Raw genomic sequence first — 17,444 nt, 5'->3', positions numbered from 1 at the left:
GACAGCTGTAACAAAAGTTGTGGTTATTTTTGTAGTTCTAGAATTTTTGAGGGGAGAATGCTTGAATTCTAATTTCTTTGAAGCTAAATTATTTTCTATATATAGATAATAATCATCTCATACATTAAATATATGTAATTATGTATTTTCACTTTTACAACTGGGATCCAACACAATTCCCTCCCAAATCTTGATAATTTTCTAATCCGGTTTTATTTATTGGCCTTTATCCTATTATGTTGCTCATAGTTTTCCTTAAAAAATAAGTAGATAAAAAATAAATAAGTAAACAAACCAAAAAAAAAGAAATTATCTTTTTTAAATCCCTTTTATCTTTTAAAGAATCAAAAGGAGTTATTATCACCGCCATAAAAAAAGAAAAAAGAAAAAAGAAAAAAGAAAACCGTAATGGAAAATAAATATCATTGAATATCTAAACCTAACAAAAATCTGAACTCTGAAGTACAAAACAGTATCCACCAGATCTGCTTATTATATCCCAAAACCGGCATCTATGACTATATATAGTATATATACTATGCAAGAGTTAAGCTAATCTATGTACTGGCATGCATGTATGTTATCATGTTATGGCTTATTACAATATAAATTAAATTAGAAAAGTGAAAAACCACCGATCCACTCGTACACACACACCTCATCCTCTGCTTTCCGTCTATATCAATCTCTGCTGTCCTCCCCTCTGTTTCTCGAGAAACAAACAAAACTAACAAAACAAAAAACACAACACAACATAACCTCTCCTTTCTTATTTATTTGTTTCAACAGCCTTTTCTCTTCTCTTTAGTAGTGAAAACTCAATCTTTTGGAATATCCTATCATCATCCTAGGCTCTCTCTCTCTCTCTGTGGGGCTCTGGCTCTGTTTCATGGGTGCGGATTTCTCTGCTTTGTTCTTCGGCCAAGAAGGCTTTAATGCTTGTTCTAATGGGTCTAATGTATCTTTGCAAGCAAAACCCAATTTGGGTGATTTACCAGAGGACTGCGTGGCTCTGATTCTGGGTTACTTTGACCCCCCAGGGATTTGCAAATTGGCGAGTATGAATCGAGCTTTTCGTGGCGCTTCCTGGGCTGATTTTGTGTGGGAATCGAAGTTGCCCTCGAATTATGAACTTCTTCTTCGGAAAGTGTTCGATGATGTGCCTGAAAATTTGGGTAAGCGACAGATTTATGAAAGACTTTGTCGAGCTAATAGTTTCGATGGGGGTACTAAGGTATTTCTCTCTCTATCTCTCTCTGTGTGTGTTTGTTTTCTGTTTGGGTGCTGAGAAAGTGTGTGAAAATTAAAAGTTTCCAGTTTTTAGATATGGTTTTTGATTGGTTGTGATGGGGTTTTCGTTTATTAGGAAATAAATACGGCCCTGTGATTAGATTTGAAAATTTGTTTTGGGGTTTACTAGTTTTACACTTTTACTCTGTTTCGGTTTTGAGAATATGAGGGAAAGAAATTAAATTTTAATTTAGAAATCTTTGGTTTTATTTTAATGAATTGAGAGGGGAATAAAATTATTTGGTTTTGTTGTGATAAAGTTTTGGTACCTCCCTGATATGGCTCTCTGGTTTTTTTCCTGTTTGGATTATTCATATTATATGATTTTCTTGATATGGATCTGTTTCTTATGGATTTGTTGAAAAATTGGCTTTATGCAGAGAGTTTGGCTGCATAAAAGAACGGGTGGTGTTTGTTTGTCCATTGCTTCAAAAGGGTTAGCGATCACCGGGATAGATGATCGAAGATATTGGAATCATATCCCAACTGAAGAATCTAGGTGAGATTCGTTCAATTTTTTAACCCTCTTTTTTTTAGCTTTTATGTATTGATTTTCAATGGAAATGGGAGAAAATTTGTATTTTTCTTGTCATGTATGTTTTAGATGGACGATCGGAACTCCAGCCGACCGTGGAATTCCCTTGCTGGAATTTGTCCGAGTAGGTTTTTTTTTTTTTTTGGTTATCTTTTCTATCAATTATGATTGAAATTTCAAAATTTATTGTGTGATGCTATCATAATTGCAAGTGGTTTCATAAATCATAATAACTTTATTAGCAAGTTTTCTTAAATAATAAATACGGGTCATTTGAAGGATGTGGTCGTTTTGAAGGATGTCCAGTACCATTGAGTTTGTTTGGAAGATCTTAATGTTTAAGGCAGTTCTTATTGGTATAAAATGACCATCATATTATTGAACTCGAAGTTATGCTGTCTTTGAGTTGGACTAACACATTTGATCCTTTAAAAACTAATTGCAATGAGAAGAATGCCTGAAAATCCTCCCTTCAAACTTTCCATTTTTCCTTTTCTTTCATTGTTGCTGGGCTGATCCAAAAGTAGGCATTTGTAGTCTTTCAATTGCTATTAAAAGTGTGAGGAAAATTATTAAAATATAACAAGATGCTAACTTCTTTTTTTTTTGCTTGACTTTGTGATTCATTAGACTGATTAGAAAAGCTTTGAGAAATTAAAAAGCTTTTGTTGGTTTTTGAAGTGGTGCTTCAGTTTCTCAACAGTGGAGAACTGCAAAGCTTTTTATCTGTTCTGGTGCTCTTTTTGCAACTGTATTTGCTAGAATATGCTGCCTTATTTCTTGGACAAATTTTCTGCCAATCAATTACATTACATAGCGATTTAGATGACCACCCGCATCTATTAAACTCTATTTTTCGTTAAATCATCTACACAAGGCACATGTTTGCTAAATATGTCATGATTAAATACATGTGAATAGCTGTTTTTTATCATTTCTTTTCCTACTTAGTGTAATGGAGTACTGGAATTGACTTGGTTCCTGTTTCTTGCTTGTAGATTCTGCACAGTTGCATACCTTCAACAGATTTGGTGGTTTGAAGTTGATGGGGAGGTGGACTTCCCACTTCCAACAGGGTCATATAGCGTATTCTTCAAGCTGCAGCTTGGACGGGCATCCAAGAGATTTGGTCGGCGAATATGTAATTCAGAGCATGTTCATGGATGGGACATTAAGCCAGTGCAGTTTCAGCTATGGACTTCAGATGGTCAGTATGCTGCATCAAAGTGCTTTTTGAAAGAAACTGGAAAATGGAATTACTACCACGTTGGGACCTTTGTTGTTGATAGCTCTAATGCATCAACCAAAATTAAATTCTCTATGACCCAGATTGATTGTACGCATACTAAAGGAGGTCTCTGTTTAGACTCTGTAGTTATATACCCGAATGAATTTAGAGAGAGGTTAACGCATTTTTGACTAGCAGTTGACCTCGCTAGATAGGAATTTCTGTATTATAAAGAGTTAGGAAAAGAGTGTGCTACAAATACTGAATGGTTTTTTTTTTTAAGCCTAGAATTTGTATGCAAGTGAGGCAATGTGTATATTGGTACCTTCCACCTGTTTAATGGAAGTGTCAATTAAATCTTCTGAACGTTTTTTCTAGTACGTAGTTCTGATTAGTCTTGAACTCTGCACACACTTCAACGCTTTAGAAGAAGATGAGATGTTATTTGAGTTAAAGCTCATTTATGTTGATGAGTGATCTAACCTTTAATTTTTTGGCTGTATCATTCTTTGGCCTTGAGCAGCATTTTAGTGCTCCTTGTAGTTGCTAGTTTTACAGTTGTATTGCAAACGTGAAATTCTAGTCCTAGGCCCCTACTCCAGCAACAGATAACCAAAATTTTACCTAAGGCCAAGAATATAACAAAATGCTCAAAAGAAGGAATGTTACTTGCTCTTGCTTTTATTTTTCTGAACATGGAATTTTAGTCTGAATAGTTTACTGAAGGCCTTGCTCTGCTTGCCCAATGCCCATGCGTGAAATGGAGTTGTCCTGTTTTGTCTGTTCAAGTAACGGTACCATCTACTCAATTCCTTTATTACATATTTAAGTCCAAAGATTATAGTATAATTTAAAGCTCATGAATACGATTCCAAAAGATACATGGTATGATGTCATATATATCATCAAAGCTATTTAAGATCGTGAGGGTATGAAATTACACGGGTAAACATTGATCATGACCAAGGTGCAGACTGCAGACCTTACCAACTCATTGTACTCAAAAGTCTCTTAAGAGTATCTTATAAGTGATCTTCAGTTCATGTGATATTATCAAAAGGGCCCATAAAAACTGCTTCAGGACTCCCTGTACATGCTAAGCTACTTCCCAACATTCTGTCATATCCACAAGAAAATAACCCCAAAAATGGTCATGCCTTCCATCCATGGCACAGATCACCACCACTGCTGCTACTGAACTTTCCTTTTTCATGAAAATCAGGAATAATGTTCAGAATTGCTTCAGGCAGAAGATGCTTCTCTGGGACCTCTGGTTCTCTCTTCTTGTTGAAGTTGTTGCCATGAAAATTCACTATTAAGATAGCTCCTAGCTGCTGATCCTCCCTGCACTACTACGCAATGCATTTCCTGGGGCAGCCACAGTTGCTGTAAGTTCCCAGAACTTAACTGTTTTGAAAAATATCGATCACTCTGCTTCTTGTTGGCAAGTCAACAACTGTACTTCGGTTGATCTAGCAGTTGACTCTGTCCGCAGTATTCCCATTCGCTTTTCGCCTTTTGTTGACCATCTCCTGCTTTGTCTTTTGGATGGAATGATCCTGTATGTATATTCCAGCTCTCCAAGAAATAAATAGAAACACTGAGATTGCTTGACAAGCCATCAATTGGTGAGTTTTGGATTAGTCCTGAACTGAGGTTTTAGGGCCTTTATACAGTTTAACAAGGTGCACCGTGGTTAGACACATTTGAAGAACTCTCTTGCCTCACCCTGTTTACTCTGAGGCCAAGGAATTCTATCTCAGAAAATTGTTGCAATAACCTGGCAGTACTGATGCTGCCTGTTCTGAGCTAGTCAAATGTCCTCAGTTGATCATCTTTAGACTGTCATTCACATTACTTCTGGGAGGCGGGAGCAGTAGAAGTAGCCATCAACTTAACTTTTTCAGTTGGCTGGCATTGAGCACACCTTATACCCACCTTTTCTTTTAATTTTTTTTTCCAGAGATTAGTTGTGGTGGTTTCTCAGGAATAATTCTTCGAGCTCTCTACAATTGATTATTAATATTATATCAATAGAAAAGAAGGCCAATGGGGAGAAGAACTCAAGAAACAATCTAAAAGGGTGTGTGCCTTTTTCTTTTTAGTAATGATCCATAATTCATGGGGAAAGGGGACAATATTGCATGCTTGTTAGAGTGAGTGTGTTTCAAACACTTAACATTTGCTTTGTGTCCCACATTGGTTAGAAATAAGTCTTGTTATGAGTTTATAACACTTTGCACATCTTAGGTGGTAAAGTTGGAACATAATGGGCTAGGTGTAGGTGTTGGCTTGGGCTTGGGTTTGTTAATTGATTCTTGGGTTGCACCATTCCTCTTACTTTTGCTTTAGCCCAAATTTGAGCTGATTTTTGTTATGACCGTTGGGGAGCTTCTGAGCAGCCCGCTGGGCATTTAATATTCAGCCCGTTGGGGCATTAATTGTGCTGCCCGTTGGTGCAGCCAGCCCTCCCATCAAATTAGTTTATAAACCCTACAAAACACACTATTCATCACATATTCTTCTCATCTTCTCCAGCCATAGCAGCTCTCTTTCTCTCTGTTCTGTTCCGTTTTTTTTTTGTGGCTGCATAGAAAATTCCAGCTTCATTTTTCTTAAGGAAAGGAAAGGCAAGTAAGGTTGTTCCTAGTTCTTCTTGCTTGAGTGTGTGATCAACTTGAAGAAATTACTATAGTCTAATCTTGGGGGTTGTTCGGCCAAGAGAGCTATTCACACCGAGTTCTACTCCGGGTGGCACGAATCAACCTTTAAAGACAACGCATTTTGCGTGATTCTATAGTTTGTGAGATCTTTCTAACTCTATCTATTTAATTTTGTCATTACTAAATTTTTAGGGTTTGTATTGTTGAATAAAAACTTGTTTATTTAGCCATATTTTCCAACAATGCTATCACTGCAGCATGTGAGAACTACTTACCCATTGGCCTGATGTCATTATCCCGGCAGAAAGTCATTTAAATCTTTCATACTATTGACAACCTCAGCAATCTGTTAAAAAATTATAATAGGAATATATTATGAACCTATCAGAATAATGGAAATTATTTCCACACTTAAGCAAAATGAGTTGTTGAGACTTGAGATATACCTGCAAACACCATGTGTATCTTCTGGAAAATCCTGTGTCCTCAACCAGCTTTAACTCCAAAGTTCTTGCAAGATGACACCCCGTCGCCAGGAACCTACAGTAAGATAAGTGATCTCAAGAACAAGATGTACTCATGATTAATTGCATTTAGCTCCTAATTAGTGGAGGGGTAATAAAGAAGAGAGAGGAGGGGGGGGGGGGGATGACAACTAATTTTCTATGGCCTCGTTCTCTCAAAGCTCAAATAACTTGGGCAGAATATATAATTTGAACTTACAACTATTCAATTAACATTATAAATTTCTAAAGGTCAACAATGCCGACTATTCAATTTACATGACTGTCAAACTGAATTTCAAAAGGTCACCAGGTTCAATTATAAAGTGAACAAACTGAATAACATGTTTGTCAAGAGTTACCCCTTGCCCGCTGCAGTATCTAGAAACATACAGATGTGTTATTTTACAGAATAAAATTAGGATTCTTATTGTCTCATGAAAGCCTTTTTTGGAATACAATTCTCACAATTGTTGATCTCCGTAACTTATCCATCAACTTCTTATTTAACAAAGAGGACACTAAAACATCATTAGTCCTTCAACTAAAGGCACAAAGAATGACATACAAAACTGGTAAGGCTGGTCATAATGCATAAAATTTCTTCAACATTAATTTCTCACTTGTTACAATTTGTTCGTAAATCATCTGGTGAGACCAACAGTTCCACTACCACCATTATTGTTGTTTTGATACTTCTGTGCAGAATGAATCAACTGATTGATCTGAAACCAGGGCATGTATTAAGTTCCAGCATGATCATTAGATCCAAAGTTACTGATAAGAAGAATAAGTAATGGATCATATGACATATTTGAAGGTCAAGAGGGATGACATAAAACCACACAGGAAAATAAAGTGCACAAGAATAACTGAGACGCAACAAATGTTTGGGCAAAAGTTCTTCATGACGCTGCAAACAAGATTCCCATAGTATCTGGGGGGACCAAAAAAAAAAAAAAAAGAGGCTATACAAACAGCACCATCCTATATAGCATTTTGCATTGAACAAGTGCAACATGAAGAATACAAATCATAAACCACTGACTTCACATGAAGTGGCCTTTGACTCACCTTCAAATCATGAGCGTAAATAATATGCAGTTGATTCTCATGAACATGCAGTTGCTCATAGACTCTCTTGAATTGTTTTTCCCTATTCCAACATCATCAACCCAGAAGACAATCTACACTCAAGTGGAAAATTGAGAAAAAATAGTTCATCAATCACACTATCATATGTAATTTTATTAAGCCTAGGAAGTATTTCAAAATGCCTCTGCCTAGAAAAAAAGATAGATATATGCTATCAACTAATCAGGGGAGGGAAACTTTAAGTGATCTAATAATTCTAGTTCGCTTATGAAACCCCCCTCCTTGATTTACGACTACACCTAATTATGTAACAGCCCTTTAATACAGCAAATGTTAAATCAGTTACACACATGGCCTACTGCTAATCTGTTACAAGACTCATGCACACTTGCATTCTCATCCTTAGCTTCTCCAAACAGCTTACTACAGCCACCACAAGACTTGGTAGATAGGGCAGGCAGCAGCTCTCAAGTTTTAAGCCTCCTAACCTAATGCTTGTGGCATATCAGCAGCAGGTATCAGCTCAGCCGGATACTCAATGCCAGGCATTTCAGCACCAGTACAGCAGGCATCAGCACAGCAGGTTACACAATACAGTATCCAAAACAATACTGGCCATGATAATAGCATTAACATAATTAGCACCTCCATTGAGCGGCAGCACAGCACACATAATGCACCATGATACCAGGGCAGGTTCCTAACACACACTGCCACAGGAACAAGTTGACAACGAAAGCATACGAAGGATGGAATTGACACCAAACAGTGACAAAAAAATAAAGTTGAAGAGAGCCAAAATCTAAGGACTACCCATCAATTTAAATCAAAAAATAATATCCAAAAACAAGAAACATAAGACATTGAAAATAGGATCTGGAATGACAAAACCATGTGCGGGAATTCATATTCCTAAACATCGATATCATGGCACACATTTACTTACCAACTTTGAAAAATTGTACATATATCCACACAACATGGTATAGCAATAATCTTCATTAACAAAATTTTACATAACACTAAACCAACCAGAATTTTTGTAATAAAGAAAGAAAGGGTGGGGGGGAGAAGATGGATTGGATTGAGAGGCGAGGCCCATGCCTCTTAATTGATAGGATTCCCATCATTTGCAGTCTCCGGCAAAGGAGACAAGGGCGAGGCACCAAACATGTTCTATCCTCAACCTCCATCCATTATTGGTAATCTCAATCCGCTTTTCCTATTTTACTAGTACACTGTGCTCTACAACTAGCAGCCCCATTACTGGTAAGAGAAAACGCTAGGGTGCAAGGGCTGAAAAGCCAGCAACTTGTTAGGAGTAGGTTTTGGGGGGGCAGAAGGAAATTCATTTTAACCCATCTTAAAGCCCCAAATGCTCCATTAAATAGACCAATTAGCATGGGTACAATCATCAAAAAAGTTAAAAAGTATTTAAAACCATCAACATGGCAGTAGAGAGAACCCCAAATATCATAATGGATCAATACAAAAAGAATAGCTGAAACATGAATTGCATTAGGAGAAGGTAACCTTTTCTGTTTGCTAAAGGACAAAATGTACAATGAAAATTCTCATTATTGGAATCATGAGCAAGTGGTAGAAGATGCTGTAATGTCCTATTCTAGGAGAAGAAGGGTGTCCTAATCTACAATGCCAAAGACTAAGGATGAGTTGTTGACAGCAAACACAGCAGGCGTTTGTATGATGCAGTGGGGTAAGTAAAGTTTAGTGTCTGCAGAATGTATAGACCATCTCTCTCCCTCTCTTTACGCAGACCAATCATCATCCACAACGAAAGGTCCTGTATGAAACAATAATTAGATAAGAAAATGATGCAACAACTCAGATTGTGGGTAAGCTTAGTGATTGAGATCAAGTTGAACGTAAAGGTTGGAACACAAGATATCAGACCAATCTTGAAGAAAAGACAGAATGTTTGATGTCAAAATTGAGAGGCAATAAGGAGTACCTGACAAGTTTTGGAAAGATAGTTAGAGACTGAGAATGTTGGGAATTGACTCTTTCTGCTTAGTGGGCTGGAGTTGACACATCAACCTTGGCCTGAGAATTGAGAAAAAAAGAAAAAAGAAAAAAAAAGCCAACAATTGTCGGCTTAATCTCTAACAAACTGAACTGAACCTCTAAAAGCTTCCTAACTGCTTTAACTGACTGAAACTAAATTACTCTCAACTCTCAACTCTCAACTCTCAACTCTCAACTCTGTTAATAATTTACGAGTACAATTCTGCTATCCTAATGGCATTGGTGGTCTGCGACATGTCGCAGACAATGCTTTGATATTTGAAGCATGAAGGGTGTTTTTTGTCTTTTCGGCTTGGGTCATATAACATTATATTTCCTTTACCACTTGCAGTAATTTCAGTTCCTTGATCTCGCACGATTTGTAGTATAACTGGATGATATCTGTGCGACATGCCGTTAACAAACAAACAAGATAAAAACGACAGGTTGACTCTTCACTGCAATCACTTGCATTTTTAACATCCTTCCTTCTCAAACTTTCCTATAAATCAAATAAAAAACCTTATGCCATTATATCAGGCTCCACTGATTGGAGTTTATAGTTTTTTTTTTTTTTTTTTTCTCAGCATCCAAATAACCATTTTTCTAGTCAAAACAATTAAAGCCCAAACGAAAAATGTTGTATTTTTCCACTGCCCGGGAAAAATACTTATTCAAAGCTACGTCAATGAAAGTATTTAAGAGGTCAAAATATGAACCCCCAAAAAATAAAGAGAAGAAAGGCAATAAAATTTCATTCAAGAAAAGAAAAAAAAGTGCTAAACCTTGAGAAGTTGAAAGAGGTGAGAGTTTGTATAGAATCGTCATGGCTGTGCCTGTGAAGGTTGTCTTGTGTTTTGTTAGAGCATCCACACCAGCTCATTTAAAATTGTCTATTTTACACTAAAAATCTACTTTTTCTATTTTACACCGTCACTTTTACAAAACATTCACATCAGTTCATCTATTATACATACTTTTTTATTAAAATTATATTTTTCATCATTTTTTTATTATTTCTCACCTACCCCACTTAATATCTTCCTCACTTTCCCCTATCCCACTCACTCCACTCACGAGACTATTCTAGTCTTCATTTTCACTCCACTCTAAAACTCCTCTCTATTCCAAACCCTTCTCTGAAATTTCGATCCAAGCAGGGAGCACGGCGAGAAGAACGCCGATCCAAGCAAGGCAAGAAGCACTCCGATCCAAACACTCCGATCCAAGTACTCCAATTTGAAACTCCGATCCAAGCACGGCGAGAAGAATGCCGATCCAAGCACGGTGAGAAGCACGCCAATCCAAGCACTCTGATCCGCCACAAGCGCCGATCCACTCTCTTTGTCTCCGTTGGTGTGTCCATCTGTGGGTGTGTTTGGTTTTGTGGTGTCTCTGGTTGATTTTGTGGTTGATTTTTTATTTTTGTAGTTGATTTTTGATTTTGTCTATGGGAGTGTATGTATCAGAGGAAGAAGCAGATCATGAGGGAGTTGGTTTTGCGGTTGGAGAAGAGAGAAAAAAAAAAAAAAAAAGCGAAATTAGAAATTATTAAAATAATGTATAGAAGAGCTACAGTAAACGTGTATATATACACGGTTACTGTAGCTCATGGAAATATTTGCACAACTTTACACAGCTTTATACCCACTGATGTGGGTGTTTTTTTGCCCAAAATGTGTAAAATAAGAGAGTTTTGTATTTTAGAAGAGTTTCAACCCACTGATGTGGATGCTCTTATGTTTTTGTTTAACTTTGTTGTATATCCTATTGATAATGGTGTTTTTAGGATAAAGTTCAGTTAGAAAATTAGTTGTAGCCTTAAACTACAACCTTACTTAATAAAATAAATATCACTACATATTTTGAAATCTAACTGTTAAATTGTATGTTCTTTACGTTCTTAATAGACATGTCAAATTTTATGTCAATTAGATATTATTTACTAAATAATTTATAAGTTCATATTTTATGTATAATTTTAAACTAAAAAAACTTGCAATTTAAATAATTTATTGATGACATAATTATTGATCTTTAATCTTCTAAAAATTTTACAAACATGTAAAATATAATATGAAAATGTAACCCAATAATGAAATTATCAAAATTCACCTCCAATAACAAGATATTGAGTAAAGTTATAACCTAAGAGTACAATTAATTTTGTAACTAAACTTTGCCCATATTTTTATACATGCTATTTAAGCTTTAGGGATTACATTAAGCTAAAATTACATCCTCAACAAAATTAAAGACCAAATTCAAAAAGAAAATAAGTTAAAGAATAACTCAAATTTGAAATATGGAAAAATGAAAATTCTGAAATAAAATTTATTATGCTTCTTTGATCAATCTAAATTGTGATGAGAACAAAATAAACAAGATCATAGAAATACAAAAATGTCCAAATTACAAAACAAAAGGAAATCTAAACCGCATAGACAAAAATATGGAATCATAAGTGGCAGTACAACTCCCAAAAGGAGCATCAGATGACAAAAACATTCTCAACCCAACTACCCCTGCCAAGTGGAGATGCTTGCCACCTTAAACAAGATGGAAGGATCTATATACATATGTATCTCTAAAGCAACCAAAACTTGCGAGACCATTAATTTTGTTGCTCACTGTTGTTGGACCTGCGATATGGCATGTATCTATGGTCCTTCGCAGCATTCTTCTTTCTCCTTTTCTCAATAAAGGAGTCAAGCTTGCCAGAAGCCTGTGCAAATATTTAAAAAAAAAAAAAAAAAAAAAAAAAAAAAAGTAAACTAAACCAGTTGTAGTTCACACAACAAATTTTCCATATCTTCATAACAAGAAGTGAAAAAGGAACCTTGAGATCTTCAAATTTTCCAATAAGCTTTTGCTTTCGGATTGCACCTGCAAATAACAGATCCAAGTCAAGTTAAATAGACCACTGGTAGGCTAGGCCATTCCTTTTGGTGCACACCATTAGCACAGCATCTTAGAAGTGTTAACATAGAAACAAAGGCAATACAAATACAAGCGTATGGTAATGCACCTTGGAAATATCTAAGCACAACCACATAATTTCTCTCCACATACTACATGAATAATTGCCTACAAAAACATAACTTATTCATTTGGCACAGCTTACTACCATCACCAATCCCCAAGCACACTCACACTTTTCCAAAACCAGACAAATTGTTGCAACAAGAAATATCTCAACCACCGCATCTGCATTACCATGACCATCAGTGCAATGCCCCACACTAACAATAACTGACCAGCATGAGCACCAACACTACTCAACCATGCTCGCCATGCATTTTCATGGAACTTTGTATTTCTTAGCAATAAATAAGAGAAGTGTTCAGATTAACCAGTCTGAGCACTTTGATTCACAAGCTTTAAGATGTCTATCAGATCTCTAGCACTTTAATTCTGGGCTTTTCAGATGTCTTTCAGACCTGTTTTAACATAGCTAAGACCAAGAGATCATCACTTTAAAAAGATTGTAAATAATTTGCTTCTCCTCCATATGGGACATTAGTGCGAAACACCAAAAAAAAAAAAAAAAAACACCAACAGCAACAGCAACAACAAAACAAACGTTCACAGGTTCTGTAGTGGTACTGCAGCCTAGTTTATTTGGTTATTTAATTGTTTTTTTTTATAAGTAGTTATTTAATGGTATTTGGGCCTTCTTCATTTATTTTTTTATGAACAGATAGGATTAGTCTAAATTAAGGGTTATGATTAATAATTTATAGAGTTTTAGGGTTTTGTCCTTGTAGATGGAAGATTATGAGATTCATGTAACATCTTGACTTTTATTATCAATTAAAAAAAAAGTTAGCTTTTGGCTCATAAGTTCTCTTAAGAACCCAAGAGGAGGTTTTTCCTCTGTTTCCTTGTAAGAAACTAATGCTTCAATGTACAATTAAAGTGAATCATGGTCCCATTGCACTCCTGACTGCATTAGATATACTTTCAAGAAGCATAGACAAATGCTCACACACACACATATTTATTTACATAGAGAGAGGGGGAGGATGACTGTACTTTTTGAGAGATAAAATGGTTGTTTCCCTTTCTTTGCTGCTTCTCTTTCTTTCTTCTTGTGCTCAGCCAGAATTGTGGAATCAGTATGCTGACTGGACTCGGACTTTAATTGCTTATCCTGAAAAGACAGATACAGCAATTTTTTTAAATGCACTAATATTTCTAGAGAGAACAAAATTTAAAGGAATTACAAATTTCTGAAATGAAACCATAATCAGTGGTGCATTTTTATTCCAAAATGGCCAGCACTTACAATCCAAGAGATGTGTTTCTTTAATTCACCAACGATTTCTGGATCATTTGGTTTTGCTAATTGCTTCCGCAATTTCTGTTATATCCAAAATAACATTCAGAAAAAAGAAATTAACAAACAAGGATAAGAAACTGAAAACAAAAATCACATAATTCTTAAATTCAAAAGCTTACCTCTCTTTCAGCAGGAAGATTACCTCTCTTTCAGCACAAGATCAACAGTAAGAAAACATTAGTAAATGCACTAACATCTGTATGGGACAAATAAAAATTAGAGGAATATATAATAAACATGGCCAGATAAATGACAGGCCAATTGCCTTTAGTTCAAAGGGTTCAAAGGGCACTCCAGCACCCATAAAGATGGGGCGGTGGGCAAGGTCATTGAATCAAGAATTATGGAGTGAGTTACTTACCTAAAAAATGGTGAGAAAAATAACTAGAATTAGAGTTACATTTCTTTCCAAAAGGGTTAGGCACCTACCATCCAAGTGATGCTGTGTTCAAATCTGTTGGCGGCAATTGAATCCTTGGATTTGGATAATTTCTTCTCTTCCTCCTGTTATACCAAAAATAAAGTTTCACAGAAGAGTAATTAACAAGTAGATTTAAAAGAAAGTAGCACATAATTCATAAATATATAAATAAAAGATTTACCTTTATTTCATCAGGAAGATATTTCTTGAACAGAAAATGATATTTGCTCCTAAACCTGTAAGATCCAATTTATATTATCTATACAACAAAAGTTCTTGCAATATAAACGTTAAAGAAACAACTGGAAAATGTAGATATCCATCTTAGTCAGAAAAGCTATAGCTTGGAAGAAGACAACCAACATGCAAATGATCTACAATATTTTATTTACTGGTAATTACGCAAACAACCAAGGGACTTGAATACATGAACTCCACCTTGCTCTTGCAAGGGGAGAAGGTAACCTTTGAATAAGAGCTCATTGTCATGATCTACAATAAAAATTGACAAGTACTGAAAACCTCACATCAGTAACTTTTAACTAGAACCTCATCAATGAACTGCCCGCCACCGGGGAGAGGGGGGGAGAGGGAAAATAAAATATCATGAAGTACTGGAACAAAATATGAACACAAAGCCACACACACACACATACACATATAGAGACAGAGAGAAGGGGGAGGCTTACTGCTTATCATCAAATGTACCACATAAAGATTCAAAACGGGGGTCGCGTACAACCTGAAGATAATGAAATATCAATGTCATCTGGCATACCCATCATTAGTAATGAGCTTATATAAACATGCGACTAAGATTACTAAAAGATTTATTTATTTATTTATTTATAGTTCAATAGTTGGGGGAGGGGGGATTTGAACCATGAACATCTTTGTTGGAAACACCACAAGGTGCTAGTTGAGCTACAAGGCTCTTGGTAAGATGTTTAGTCTAAAGGGAGTATAATACCCTTTTTATAAACACAAAAGAGTAACATATGTATCATTATGAACATGCTAAAAATTTGATCATCAGACTCCAGGAATTAAAAAAAAAAAATTATAAATTAAGGAACAATGCAATCTAGTTATTTAGGAATGTACAATCTTGAATAAGCATAGATCAATGGAAGACATGCATGCCCTGTTGCTACTGGCTGAAACTTACCATCGACACAAAGATATTCTACCAAGGATAACAACTACAGTCCTTAAAAGCATTTGATTCCGTTTAATTAGAAATCCATGTACCCAATTTGTCATTTAAAACCTAAGATGCACGGACACAGGTATGGGTACAATATGGCAACACGAGCAATTTTAGAAAAATTGTAACATGATAAGGTAGATAGGACACCATTACGACACGGGTACAGGACCCCAAATCATGCATCCATGCATCCTAGTTTAAAACACATTGAATTGAAGCCCTATTTGCTTGTCAGATTTCACAGGTGAATGTATAAAGCCTCTAATTCAAGCACAGAAAGTGCCTGCATTCTACCCTTCTTTTCTTCCAAAAAGCATTGGCAGCCAGACAAATCACAGAGAACTTAATAGAAAAAATATACAATCTCATTATAAAGCAAAAAAAAATCTCAATAATTCAGTTTCAACTCAAAAACATAAACACAAAACTGAACACTGCCTCAACAATATCATCAATAAAACAACACAAATATTTCACACAAAAAAAAAAAAAAAAAAAAAAAACATTAACTTGATCAAGCTCACCTTCTTAGGAATTTGAACCACCTCTCTAAGCCTTCCAACCGGCTTCTTGCAACTAGCCTCCATTGGCCTTTTACACAATTCCAACAATAAGCCCACTACTTCCACACACACTACTTGAAAACAAAAAAAAACAAATTTCACCAAGCCACAAGCAAAAATATCATATACCTATTCTTGTTCGCCCGCCCAGATTTCTTTTCTTGATTTGGCATTTTATACGCCGAATGCGACCCATCTGAACGCGCCTTTTGCAATTGTTCGAATGTCACATCCGCCAACTCCCGCTCTATCTCTTGCTCCTCCTGTTATTCAAAGCACCATAAATTGAAAAGAAAATAAAATATATGTATATATCCAAAAATTGAACTTGAAAATTAAAACTTTTTGTGTGGGTTACTCACATCTTCCGAAGATGACAATTCATGCTCATCGCTATCCTCCTATTATTCAAAAAAAAAAAAAAAAAACACACACACACACACACACACAATCTTTCTCAATATTCAAAGCTTTATAAATGAAAATTTTTGTTTTTTTGTTTTTACAATCAGCGAACCTGAAACATTTTAAATTGGAGATTGAAAAAGAAAAAAGAAAAAGCGCAGGTGTTTAGGGTTTCTCACATGTTCAGAAGTGGACGATTCATGTTCATCGCTGTCCTCGAACTTGGTTTTGGTTGCAATGGCAACCGGGTAATCGGGTTTCTTCATTTTGAGCATTTAGAATCAATCAGGTTCTCCCTTCTCGTTTGCCCTACAAATTGAAATAGCCTAATTTTCGTTACTGTATAAAATGAGTGAGATAAATATTAAGCCATTCAAATCATGAAAATAAGCCATTGAACTCAGAGAGAGAGAGAGAGAGAGAGAGAGAGAGAGAGAGAGTACGTGTAAGAGTGTTGCCGGTGCTGCGTTTCTCCTCCGCGTTTTTTTTTTTTTTTTCGCCTGTAGAGTAATGGAGGACAGTGAATGAAAAAGGTTTAGGGTTTAGCCATTAGCATAAACGGTGTCGTTTTCTTTGCAAAAATAAACTGGGCTTACCCTAGTGTGTACTTTGCAAAAATAAACTGGGCTTACCCTAGTGTGTACTGTGTAGGTAGGTGTGGTTGGGAGGCCCAACCTTCTATCATACTTTTCCTGCTCTACTAAATACTTCACAAATAAAAACATATTACATATCCATCTAATTGAAATAATAAAAGGCATAAATTTAACATTTAATAAATTAGATAGACATGTGACATGTTTTTATTTGTAGAATATTTAGTGGAACAGGAAGAATGTGACAGAAAATTTAGATTCGTGTGGCCTGCGTGACTTAAATTTTTAATCTCTTTCATTTTATATTTTATTAATTCTTAATGTTTATACTTTATTTTCTTTTGAAACCTGTGCTTATTGTTTTTTTTTTTAAACAACCCGTATTTAATGGTTTAGATTTTTAGTTATATTTATCAATCATAAAAATATTATTGGTTTATTAGTTGATTTTCTAATACGTTTAATTATAGTTTGTGATAGGGTACGATAGAGTACCAACCCCGACGTCGTCCATAGAGGTCGTCCAGGACTTAGTCAGTGAAGCAAGGACCCCGGAAACCTCACTAAT

General features: G+C 35.7%; 2 protein-coding genes and 1 pseudogene across 4 annotated transcripts; 1 reads left to right on the top strand and 2 right to left on the bottom strand.

Moving 5' to 3' along the window:
* Positions 1-636: 636 nt before the first annotated feature.
* On the top strand, positions 637-3,429 carry LOC142614156 (F-box protein PP2-A12-like). Its single transcript, XM_075786703.1, has 3 exons — positions 637-1,234; positions 1,671-1,789; positions 2,824-3,429. The coding sequence occupies exons 1-3, from the start codon at positions 890-892 to the stop codon at positions 3,242-3,244; spliced, it is 885 nt and encodes a 294-aa protein (XP_075642818.1). The 5' UTR covers positions 637-889; the 3' UTR covers positions 3,245-3,429.
* Positions 3,430-4,200: 771 nt separating this feature from the next.
* On the bottom strand, positions 4,201-7,965 carry LOC142612097 (putative transcriptional regulator SLK2; annotated as a pseudogene).
* Positions 7,966-11,636: 3,671 nt separating this feature from the next.
* On the bottom strand, positions 11,637-16,847 carry LOC142613765 (uncharacterized). 3 transcript variants are annotated; one of them, XM_075786253.1, is made up of 13 exons: positions 16,724-16,847; positions 16,460-16,589; positions 16,238-16,276; positions 16,005-16,138; positions 15,837-15,903; positions 14,792-14,844; positions 14,284-14,338; positions 14,111-14,185; positions 13,801-13,827; positions 13,628-13,702; positions 13,375-13,492; positions 12,179-12,225; positions 11,637-12,064 (listed from the first exon to the last, which is right to left on the bottom strand). In XM_075786253.1, the coding sequence occupies exons 2-13, from the start codon at positions 16,553-16,555 to the stop codon at positions 11,954-11,956; spliced, it is 897 nt and encodes a 298-aa protein (XP_075642368.1). In that variant the 5' UTR covers positions 16,556-16,589; positions 16,724-16,847; the 3' UTR covers positions 11,637-11,953. The 3 variants fall into 3 exon arrangements, with proteins under 3 accessions (XP_075642368.1, XP_075642370.1, XP_075642371.1); XM_075786255.1 differs by having other exon boundaries at positions 16,460-16,606; positions 16,724-16,794; XM_075786256.1 differs by lacking the exon at positions 16,238-16,276.
* Positions 16,848-17,444: the final 597 nt, after the last annotated feature.

The sequence above is a fragment of the Castanea sativa genome, chromosome 10 (genome assembly GCF_040712315.1).
Source record: "Castanea sativa cultivar Marrone di Chiusa Pesio chromosome 10, ASM4071231v1".
NCBI lineage: Eukaryota > Viridiplantae > Streptophyta > Magnoliopsida > Fagales > Fagaceae > Castanea > Castanea sativa.
Note: the sequence above shows the minus strand (reverse complement) of the source record. Positions and strands in the feature narration are given on the sequence as shown.